The sequence below is a fragment of the Pectinophora gossypiella genome, chromosome 27 (genome assembly GCF_024362695.1).
Source record: "Pectinophora gossypiella chromosome 27, ilPecGoss1.1, whole genome shotgun sequence".
Taxonomy (NCBI): Eukaryota; Metazoa; Arthropoda; class Insecta; order Lepidoptera; family Gelechiidae; genus Pectinophora; species Pectinophora gossypiella.
Window position 1 is genome coordinate 4744843 of NC_065430.1, and position 12327 is coordinate 4757169.

A 12327-nucleotide genomic window follows, 5' to 3' on the forward strand; every position below is an offset into this window, starting at 1 on the left:
AGGCAGATGGGTACGGCCACGAGCATTAATATGTGTACACTTTGGTACCATGTCACATTAACTTTTTTGACAAATTGAACTGTAAGTCCCAACTAAATGTCAAATATGTTAGTGCGACAGAGTCCTAGAGTGGGTACATTATATTGCTCATGACTGTACAAAGATAACGTGGCGTCACGCCTGCTATATAGATGTTGGTGCTAATTCCTGTAAATACCATCTAATTTTATTTTAAGTTATATCTGTCATTTTCTTATCCGCCGAAAAGGAAAGGGACGGGTAATCGACAGGCACAAATCTAAACCAACCGTCTAAAAATTTTACACCCGTCAATAACCCGACATAGTTAAGTAGACAGCACGTCAAACGGATTGCATACCAGCGACGTACCTTTTGATTCGCCCGGGTTATTCATTCATTTACTCATTCTTCCTAAAATTAAGAGCTGTGAATCATCCGTCCCTTTCCTTTTCGACGGATATGAAAATGACGGATATAACTTAAAATAAAATTAGGCGGTGTCTGCAGGAATCGGGGCCGTTGACTCACCAACGCCCACGTTCTGCGTGAGAGCCTGCACGCCGAAGTACGTGAAGGGCCCGGCCTCGAACACCAAGTTCTCCCTGCCCACCGTCACCTCCACGCGGCCCTCCAGGATCAGCACGAAGTAGTCCACCTGGGCAGTAATATTTTTTTTTACTTTTGATGGGTTCGCTCTTGGTCCCAGACTTGCCCAGGCATTGACGAGGCCTAAGATGGAGCGAACTCGTCGTGTTAGATGGCATCATGAGTGGGCGTGTGCATGTGTGTGTGTGTGTGTGTGTGTGTGTGGGTGTGCGTGTGTGTATGTATGTGTGTGTGTGTGTGGGAGAGAGAGAGAGGGTAAGTAATATAGGAGTTTCCTAGATCAACGATAAATTATAAAATTCTGATCACTAAATAAAGACAGACCTAAATGTGTCAAAAAACATTTTTCCATTTGACTTATTTATGAATTTTAATAATGAAAAGTGTAATAATAAGTGCGACATTCTGTCACGTTTTTCTATGACGTCAGTGTGCTTTTTCATACGAATTCCATATTCATTTTGTATTTTGACGTTTAGTAAAAAGTAACTGATTTGACTAGTTGGAATCTAGCCTATTGTGTGTGTGTGTGTGTGTGTCTGTGTCTGTGTGCGTGCGTGCGTGTGTGTGTGTGTGTGTGTGCGCGCGTGTGTTTCTCACCGGCTTGCCCTGATGGTAGACGAATGTGCTGGGGTCCTTCTTGGTCTTCCCCTTCAGCTTGATGTACTGGATGACGTCCTGCTTAAGCAGCCGACGGAGCACCGTCTCCGACACAGTGTCTGGCCGGAAAGCATCAACACCTGGGAACAGATTGGTATTTGTTATATCTTCAATAAAACGCCGGAATTAATTAATCCGATTTTATCACGCACACATACACACACAGCTTTCGTGGTCTAGTGGTTAGAGCGTTAGGCTAACGATTACACACACAGCTTCCGTGGTCTAGTGATTAGAGCGTAGAGGCTCACGATCGGGCGGTCCGGGTTCGATTCCCGATGGGGACTGTCCTTTGTTTGGTAAGGACTTTTCCGGCGTGAATCACCTGAGTGTCCGAAAAAGTAAGATGATTCCGTGCTTTGGAGGGCACGTTGAGCCGTTGGTCCCGGCTATTAGCCCCTCCGGTTGATTGAGGGGAGGCCTGTGCCCAGCAGTGGGACGTATATAGGCTGTTTATGTTATGTATACACACACACACACACACACGCACGCACGCAAGCACGCACGCACGCGGAGTAAACCTAGCTCAGCCGCTGGAGTAGGGCGGAGATTTGCCGTTGTATACGTAGTATTATTCCTTATTCTATGCTCGCTAAGGTCCGTGATACCCCATCTGGATCGATTGTCCTTGCTTGTCTGTACGGTCACGAGCATTAATATGTATACACTTTGGTACCATGTCACAATAACTTTTTTGACAAATTGAACTGTAAGTCTCACTAAATGTCAAATATGTTAGTCCTAAAGTGGATACATTATATTGCTCATGACTGTTCAGAGTCTGAATACTCACTTCTTCTTCTTATCGTGTGGGTTGTGAGGTAGAATACCAACCTCATCAACCCTGGTGTCATTGTTACAATTGACCCGCCAACGGCCCCTGACATGGCTCATGTAACGATTACTCACATCAGTAAATAGTAACCGGTACCAACGGCTTAACGTGCCTTCCGAAGCACGGATCATCTTACTTTCGGACAATCAGGTGATCAGCCTGTAATGTTCTAACCAAACTAGGGATCACAAAGTGATTTTTGTGACCGGGATTCGAACCCGGGGCCTCTGGATCGTGAGTCCAACGCTCAACCACTGGACCACAGAGGCCGGACACTCACTGGTGCTAAGGAACTGGAAGGTGGCGAGCGTAAGTTGCGGCGATATGTGTATGCGTTGGTTCTCGTGTCTCTCGGCGAAAGCTGTGAAGTCTTGCAGCTTGTTCGCGGGCCGGTTGCGGCGCCGCTTAGTGCGGTTGTCCACTGTTGAAATAAAATAAATTTTAGATAATGAAGATAAAAACTTAGAAGGGTGTGACTGTGAAAGCGTGATTGATAAAGAGTGACAAAATGTGGTTGTGGTAGTGTGACTATGGTGACGTATGATAAAGGGTGATTTTGATAAAGTGTGATAGTGGAACATGTGATAAAGAGTGACAAAAGTAGTTGTGACTATAGTGACGTGTGATAAAGGGTGATTGTGGTAAACTATGACAGTGGAACGTGTGATAAAGAGTGACAAAAGTAGTTGGGACTATGATGACGTGTGATAAAGGGTGATTGTGGTAAACTATGACAGTGGAACGTATGATAAAGAGTGACAAAAGTAGTTGTGGAAGCGTGATTGTGATGGCAATCCGCGTTGTAACTAGACGTGTGATAAAGCGTGATTGTGATAAACTATGATAGTGGAACGTGTGATAGAGAGTGACAAAAGTAGTTGTGGAAGCGTGACTATGGTGGCGAGTGATAAAGCGTAATTGTGGTAAAGTATGATAGTGGAACGTGTGATAGTCAAAAATAGTTGTGGCAGTGTGACTATGGAAGCGAGTGATAAAGCGTGATTGTGATAAAATGTGATAGTGGAACATATGGTAAAGATTCACAAATGTCGTTGCGGCAGAGTGATTATGACGACGAGTGTTAAAACGAGATTGTGGTAAACTATGATAGTGGAACGTGTGATAAAGCAAGATAACTCACTAAAGACATCAGTCTCGTCGACAATCTCCGCCTGGATCATCTCTTCGATGACGTCCTCAAGGGTCACCAGCCCTATGGTCTCGTAGAATGGGTCGCCTTCACCCTCGTTGTTGATGCGGTGGACAAACGCCATGTGCCCTTTGTGGCCTGCGGAAAATTAGCACAATTGGGTATTTTCTAGGTCAAAGAAAATATATGTCGACCTTAACCCAAAGGTCCTTTGGTGCTTAGATCTAGTCAAAAAGACCGCTCCGAATGGCACCCGGTGGGAAAGTGTTCATTGCTGTGCTGCATTAGTTACGATTCAGCGCGGAGGTCAAAGATAAATTATGAAATTCTTATTACCTACTAAAGACAGATCTAAAGGTAACAAAAATGTTTTCTTTTTTCTATTAAATATATAATAAAGAAAAGTTTAATAATAAGTGCGACATATTATCACGTTTTTCTATGACGTCACAGGTTGCTTTGTCATACAAATTCCGTAGTAATTTCGTGTTTTGCTTAACTGCTGCTCAACTGCTGGGCATAGGCCTCCCCTTAATCAACCAAGGAGATCTTGAGCATACTCCACCACGCTGCTCCACTGCTCGGTTGGTAGAGGTGGTGATTGGGCTAACCAATCTCTAAATATATAAAAGGAGAAACTGACTGACTGACATATCAACGCACAGCCTAAACGGCTAAACGTGGGCACTTGAAATTTAGAAGGGATGTAGATTAAGTCCCGTAGAGGTGCACTAAGAAAGGAATTCCGGAAATTCCCACGGGAACGGGAATTGGCGGGAAAATCCTTCCACGCGGACGAAGTCGCGGGCAAAAGCTAGTTATTTACATGCTTCAGAAGGGACGACGCGCAGATCCTCTCACTACGTAATCAATCGTAAGTCATCTCACGCGCCCTCTAGTGGGCACGGGGTATCTTCCGGGTTCTTGGAGCTCCTGCAGAGGTTGCTGGCGCGGCTGGTTACTACCAGCCGGGGTTGGGGTGCCTTGTTGGCGTGGCTTTGTGCACCGTCATGGTGCTGGGTGGCCATTCTGCGGCTTAGTTGCTGCGGTGGCCTGTCTGTGGCATTGAGGTAGGGACCTCACTGGACGAGCTCTCTAGGTACGGCTCGTCCACGTCTATCCGGGGGGCGCGCGTGAAGCGGCGCAAAGCCCTGGAGAAACGGATGGCTCTCACTACGTCAAAACAACAGTCCTACTTTATAGCTGCACCATCAGAAAACTTCGATACCGCGTTTCAGATCTCCCCCTCTCCAACGCCCATTCCCCCCCCCCCCCCAAAAAAAAACACCTCCACCAACCCGCATTGGAGCAGCGTGGTGGAGTATGGTCCATACCCCCTCCGGTTGATTGAGGGGAGGCCTGTGCCCGGCAGTGGGACGTATATAGGCTGTTTATGTATGTTTATTTTCCACTATATACTTTTGCGAAGGAAAATTCCACTTGATATCTCAGAATCATGGTCTGAATCGTCCCTCGAAGTATTCGTTACGGTGTTACTAGCACTCTGTATTCACCTCTGCCTACCACTTTGGGGATAATGGCGTGATGCCATGTTGTTATGTATTGATAACTGGCAATAGCTGCGCCACTCCAGCTTACAAACGCGGCAAGTTTATATTTGGACTGCACTTACCATCTTTGAACTGGCGAAACATGACGTCAAGCGTGACGTCCTCAAAGACGAAGTTGCACGGGTTCTGGTAGTACTGGCAGAGCGTGCGCAGCGGGGTGTTGTCGTCGGGGTCGACGAACGCGAGGTCCTTGATGAACAGCACCGTGATGATGTTGCCGCGGTGGCCCTCGTACACCGGGATGCGGGAGTAGCCTGCGCAACGAGGTTTTAATGTAAAAAGCTACGTCACAGCCGTTCCCAGGAACTTCCACTTGATATCAACTCAGGTGCTAATTCCTGTAAACACCATCTAATTTTATTTTAAGTTATATCTGTCACTTTCTTATCCGCCGAAAAGGAAAGGGACGGGTAATCGACAAGCATAAAATTTATGGAACACACGTCAATTTTAAACACAAATCTAAAACAACCGTCTAAAAATTCGCCCGGGTTATTCATTTATTTACTCATTCTTCCTAAAATTAAGAGCTGTCAATCATCCGTCCCTTTCCTTTTCGGCGGATAAGAAAATGACAGGTATAACTTAAAGTAAAATTAAGAGATGTCTGCAGGAATCGGGGCCTCAGATTCGTGGTCTGAATCATCCCCGTCAGTATTTATTACGGTCAGGTTGTCGTCTCGGGGGGACACTTCCGAGGCAGTGCCTCTCTAGTGTGGCGGCTCTCGCCGCCCGCAAATACGGGCGGGCTACGGCGGGCGAGGTTCGCCCCTCCGTAAGCCCTGTCGAGTCCGGTGGTGCCGCCGGCGAGTCAGCCCACTGGGTGAGACCCTGTTGAGGGAGGCCCGGTGAGCGACTTCCAGCCAGGCGGCACATGTCTTGTCTTGTCCGAGGTGTGAGCCGGCGAGCTCGGGTCCGAGTGTTCGGACCGGCTCAAGCCGGCGGGTGTCCCAGTATTTATTACGATGTCACTAACACCCTGTATACGTCCCACTGCTGGGCACAGGCCTCCCCTCAATCAACCGGAGGGGGTATGGAGCTCCACCACGCTGCTCCACTGCGGGTAAGTGGAGGTTATTGTTTCAATTCGGGTAAAAATTGAGATCGCTCTTTTTTACCTGGTTTGAAATTTAATTACCTCGTCTATTGTGAGGTTTTGTTAACAGAAACCACATCTGAATATGACTTTTCAAAAAGGCGTTTGCTTACTTTTGCTTACGTGGCTTTTACTATAAGGTACGACGATAAGAAAATATATCATTTAAAGTACAGTGATGAGCAATATAATGTACCCACTTTAGGACTCTGTCGCACTAACATATTTGACATTTAGTGAAACTTACAGTTCAATTTGTCAAAAAAGTTAATGTGACATGGTACCAAAGTGTATACATATTAATGCTCGTGACCGTACCCAAGGTGAGAATGTCCCTGTTATTAAAACTCTTAAGAGTCTCAACGAACTCCGTGGTCAAGTGTTTGAGCATTGGGCTTACGATCCGAAGGTCCTGGATTCGAATCCCGGTGGGGACATATCACAAAAATCACTTTGTGATCCCTAGTTTGGTTTAGGACATTACAGGCTGATCACCTGATTGTCTGAAAGTAAGATGATCCGTGCTTAGGAAGGCACGTTAAGCCGTTGGTCCCGGTTACTAAAATCAAATCAATTTATTTGCGAGAACACATAGAATACAAAAAAAAGGTAAAATAATTCAAATAACAATGTTGTGATGACAATGACAAAACAAAACAAATAACGATGAAAAAACAATGTATGTTACTATTTACTGATGTAAGTGTGTAGTCGTTACATGAGTCGAAGGAAGCGGCGGAGAGGGAACGGGAAGACTGTCGACTCGCTCCCGATTCGCCGCAGGCGACCAGGAAGCCGGCGGCGGGCGCACTTGGTCGCGATCGACCGAGCGCCGGGACCGCCGGTCGGGGGACCGCCGTCCACAACATAGGTCTCGTGCTGTAGGGCTCCCCAAGTGTTCCGGGCAGCCCTCGGTGGAGGGGGAGGCGCTTGACGCGCTCCCATGGGCGCTGGGCCCTAAAGGGCATCCGCCGGCGGGGACGCGGTTGTGTGCAATTGCGTTCCCGTATCCCCGCCACACGGCGGCAAGGAGGAACACCGTTGGGTTTTAGTGGGTATACCGGGTGGCGACACCCGGGGAGTCCCACATAACCACGTCGTCCCCCCGGGCGGCGCCTGGGGGCCTGTGGCGGCTCAATAATGACCCTGACACCGGGATTGATGAGGGTGGTATTTCACCTCACAACCCACACGATAAGAAGAAGCCGTTTCCAGGAATGTACCCAAGGTGAGAATGTCCCTGTCGTTAAAACGAGACATTTACTTAGCACAGCTCTGGTGGAAAAGCAGCCTAAGAGGCAGAATGTAATGAGCAAACTCCTTTGATATTAAAAAAATAGTTCGACGCAATATTAGGGACAATTGGCCATGCTCGGTTTTTGTAAAAGTACAGAAAGATGAAAACCATTTCGAGATAAATGAATTTGAAACAACTCCCTATATTTACTTTTCTTTATTTTTCAGTATTTTTGAAGATATTTTATTAAAACGATTGACCTTTATTTGACCTTTGTAGCAAGATGTATAAAAATATGCCTTTGCCTGCTTACAAAAAGTTCATTTATGACAAGTGGTATTGATAGTTGACACAAGTTGTTGATGAGGTTATATTTAAACGAATAACAAATTCGGATTATCACTGCTGTTATTCGTGCATGATGGAACAAAGCATTCTCTTCCTCCCATTTTGAAAAAATAAATATGTAATTAGGTACACATAAAGTAACGTTTCAACAAGTTTCATCTGAGTTTGGCGAGATGGACTGAATTGGACTGACACTCACTGACAGTTCAGTATTGAACTGCCAGTATTGATATTGACGCATTTTTTTTGTAGGCAAAGGCATTTTTTAATTCTTGCTTTAATGACGTCACCAAGGGTGAAATTTTAAGTGTTTCTAAAAAATAGATAGGATTGATAAAACACAAAAATATCGAAATTGGTTCCTTAAAATGGACTATATTTTCAAAACAAATTATAAAACAAATACATAAAAAATCCTGGTCGGTATGTCCCGGAAATTGATGCAAACTGTCAAAAAACGGAAAGTAGCGTATTTGGGGCATATTCTTAGGAATGAAAGATACCAGCTGCTTCAATTAATTATGATGGGCAAAATTGAAGGGAAAAGACGTCGAGGGAGGAGGAAGAAGTCATGGCTGCGGAACATCCGCGAATGGACCGGCGTTACAACTGTAGAACAGCTGTTTCGTCTTGCTTCTGACAGAGAAGAGTTCTCAAAGCTGACGGCCAACGTCCAGTAATGGACAGGCACTAGAAGAAGAAGACATAAAAAAATCGTAGCATGGCCAATTTCGCTAAATGTCTTACCCCATTATGTCTAATGGACAGCCACCGAGAACTTTGAAGGTCAAGGTGTTGTGCTATACAAAAATTACTCAGGTGTGGTCGGATCATTAGCGCGAGGTATACATAGATTAGAATAGAAATCAGTAATTTTAGATATAAGCAGGTATAGCTACACAGTGGTGCTAATTCCTGTAAACACCATTGTTAATGATTTCGATAGCTCACGACTGTAAATCCAAAAGGGTTGCCTTGTCGGGTTGTGAGCACTTTAAAAGATGGAAAAGGGAAACGGACTCACGTGTGATGAGGCTCTGAACTTGTCTTGGCTGGAATGCTGTTCCTGAGGGGCGCCCCTTATTACTTGTTCACGGTGAAGTTTAGAAGCTGGAGATGGTCACTTGGGTAGTTTTTATGATTTTTTAACACAATATGTTATGATGTCCGTACACACACTTGACGACCGCTTCGGAAGAGAGCGAAATGGGTCGTTGGGACGAATGAATGGATGTATGGGAATGGATATAGGAAGAGCGAGAGATTTAAAGTGCTAACTGATAATTGATTACTTTAACAACCAAAAGTTATATCTGTCATTTTCTTATCTGCCGAAAAGGAAGGAGACGGGTAATCGACAAGCATAAAATTTATGGAACACACGTCTAAATGTACCGAATACTGATGGGGATGATTCCGCACATGATCCTGAGTTAATATCAAGTGGAAATTTCTGCGCAAAAAAGTAATTTCTTTCAATTATTTTTCACTACACACAGCCTCCGTGGTCTAGTGGTTAGAGCGTTAGGCTCACGATCTGGAGGTCGGCGATTCCCGACGGGGACATTGTCGGAATCACTTTGTGAGACTGTCCTATGTTTCGTAAGGACTTTACAGGCTTGAATCACCCGATTGTCTGAAAAAATAAGTTGATTCCGTGCTTCGGAGGGCACGTTAAGCCGTGGGTCCCGGCTATTAGCCGTAAAAACACCTCCACCAACCCGCATTGGAGCAGCGTGGTGGAGTATGGTCCATACCCCCTCCGGTTGATTGAGGGGAGGCCTGTGCCCAGCAGTGGGACGTATATAGGCTATTTATATATGTATATTTTCCACTATATACTTTTGCGAAGGAAAATTCCACTTGATATCTCAGAATCATGGTCTGAATCGTCCCTTGAAGTATTCGTTACGGTGTCATTAGCACTCTGTATATATCTCTGCCGACCACTTTGGGCACACAGACGTGATGCCATGTTGTTACGTATTGATAACTGGCAATAACTGCGCCACTCCAGCATACAAACGCGGCAAGTTTATATTTGGACGTCACCATAATACTGGTTATTGGAATAGTTCCAATGTTTATGAAACTGGTTTAGTTTATTTACGACACTCTGATCCTGTAGCTCGGTGGCGCAGCGGTAAACGCGCTCGGTCTGCGATTGTTGAAGTTAAGCAACTTTCGCAAAGGCCGGTCATACGTCACAGGTCGTGTCTTATAAGGAGGTGAAGGAATTGGTCTTTGATAGACAAGAATGGAGAATGCTACACCGACAAGAGCGTGGCTCATAATTTAGTGATGATGATGAATTGATGAGTTGAGGAGCTCGGTGGCGCAGCGGTAAACGCGCTCGGTCTGCTATTGTTGAAGTTAAGCAACTTTCGCAAAGGCCGGTCATACGTCACAAGCCGTGTCTTATAAGGAGGTGAAGGAATTGGTCTTTGATAGACAAGAATGGAGAATGCTACACCGACATAATTTAGTGATGATGATGAATTGATGAGTTGAGGAGCTCGGTGGCGCAGCTGTAAACGCGCTCGGTCCGCTATTGTTGATGTTAAGCAACTTTCGCAAAGGCCGGTCATACGTCACACGTCGTGTCTTAAGGAGGTGAAGGAATTGGTCTTTGATAGACAAGAATGGAGAATGCTACACCGACATAATTTAGTGATGATGATGAATTGATGAGTTGAGGAGCTCGGTGGCGCAGCGGTAAACGCGCTTGGCCTGCGATTGTTGAAGTTAAGCAACTTTCGCAAAGGCCGGATACGATAGGTGACCACAAAAAAAAAGTTCATCTCGAGCTCCTCCGTGCTTCGGAAGGCACGTTAAGCCGTTGGTCCCGGCTGCATTAGCAGTCGTTAATAACCATCAATCCGCACTGGGCCCGCGTGATGGTTTAAGGTCCGATCTCCCTATCCATCCATAGGGAAGGCCCGTGCCCCAGCAGTGGGGACGTTAACGGGCTGATGAGGATGATGACTCTGATCCTGTGTATCACTGGATTGCTTCTCCAACGGGGGGCGCCGGTTCGATACCTGGTACCGGACTTGCACCAACTCATTTTCTTCTATCGTGAGTTGTGATGTGGAGAACCTCATCAACCCTGGTGTCAGGGTTACTATTAACCCGCCAAAGGCCCCTGACATGGCTCATGTAACGACTACTTACTTACATCAGTAAGCAGTAACCGGGACCAACGGCTTGAAGCACGGATCATTTTACTTTCGGACAATCATATGATCAGCCTGTAATGTCCTAACCAAACTAGGGATCACAAAGTGATTTTTGTGGTATGTCCCCACCGGGATTCGAACCCGGGACCTCTGGATCTGGATTATTGTATTATTTCTATGTTAGTAGAGTTGTGGTTAGTCAGGGGTATCTCTGCCCTGCTCTGACTTGTAATAGTGGTAAAGTGTGACAAAGTCCGTTGTGATAACATGTGTCAAAGTGTAATATGGCGACGTGTGATTTACCTGACTTGACGATCTCGCTCATAGTCTCGAAATCCAGCACGGAGCTGATGGGCAACATGAAGACATCTTCCAATTTGGTCATGACGTCAGACACCGCCTTCTGGTCAAGTTCTAAAGCTCCCGATATGATGCTCACCTCGTCTTAATACAGGGACTACTCAAACAGTTCATAACCGCCCGCCCTGCTATGACTTGTAATAGTGGTAAAGTGTGACAAAGTCTGTTGTGTTAACGTGTGTCAAAGTGTGACAAAGTGACATGTGTCAAAGTGTAATATGGCGATGTGTGATTTACCTGACTTGACGATCTCGCTCATAGTCTCGAAATCCAGCACGGAGCTGATGGGCAACATGAAGACATCTTCCAATTTGGTCATGACGTCAGACACCGTTTTCTTGCGAAGTTCTAAGGCTCCCGATATGATGTTCACCTCGTCCTTGTCAAGGTCATTAACGTCTGTCGTTACCTGTTGAATAGATACGACTTTAGAGTCAAGGTCATAGTTGAAGCCCAATACAGCAACGCTGATGCAGCACCGCGAGTGTTACAGAACCTTGCCAAGTCGCGACGAACGAACTCCGTGGTCCAGTGGTTGAGCGTTGGGCTCCCGATCCCGAGGTCCCGGGTTCGAATCCCGGCGGGGACATACTACAAACATTACTCTGTGATCCCTAGTTTGGTTAGGACATTACAGGCTGATCACCGATTGTCCGAAAATAAGATACACCGTTAAGCCGTTGGTCCCACTTACTACTTACTGATGTAAGTAAGTAGTCGTTACATGAGCCATGTCAGCGGCTTTTGGCGGCACAATACTAACCCTGACACCAGGGTTGGTGAGGCTGGTAATTAGCTAGGTAATTAGCAAAGTTTCGATCGAACGGATCATTTTATAAGTCGACACGAAACTAGTGTTGCATATCGCTATCGATAATAGTACCATATATTTTAGCGACGAGGTTGTACTACCTCCAAAGGATGGTTTCGGGATACCGAACAGAGCACAGTACCCCGTTAGTCACAAGTTGGTAGCGTGAATTAAGGATCGACGATCCAACGGTGTCATGTCGGGAGTTGTATATATACGTCGCGCTGTGTAAACTTCGATAGCGCGTTTCACGCCTGCATTATTGAATGGTGGCGCCATCTGTTGCGTGTGGGCGGAACTAGCTGTTTAACTAGTTGGGTCCGCCACATTTAGATCAATACTATAGTCACACAGCGACACTGTTCCTGATTACGCTCAGCCACCAGACCACAAGGGCTGTCTTTGTAATCAAGCAAGATATAGAAAGGTGTTTAGTCAATTCGCAAAGGATAT

The 12327-nt window shown here is 45.8% G+C and overlaps 1 protein-coding gene across 1 annotated transcript in view; it reads right to left on the reverse strand.

Moving 5' to 3' along the window:
* LOC126378815 (unextended protein-like) overlaps nt 1-12327 on the reverse strand; it is a 50814-nt gene that overhangs the window by 14608 nt on the left and 23879 nt on the right. Inside the window, exons 6-11 of the mRNA XM_050027232.1 lie at nt 11301-11472; nt 4906-5097; nt 3264-3410; nt 2403-2543; nt 1228-1367; nt 550-676 (exon numbers count right to left, since the gene is read on the reverse strand). Coding sequence (XP_049883189.1) covers nt 550-676; nt 1228-1367; nt 2403-2543; nt 3264-3410; nt 4906-5097; nt 11301-11472 — 919 coding nt within the window. The remainder of the gene's footprint in view (nt 1-549; nt 677-1227; nt 1368-2402; nt 2544-3263; nt 3411-4905; nt 5098-11300; nt 11473-12327) is intronic.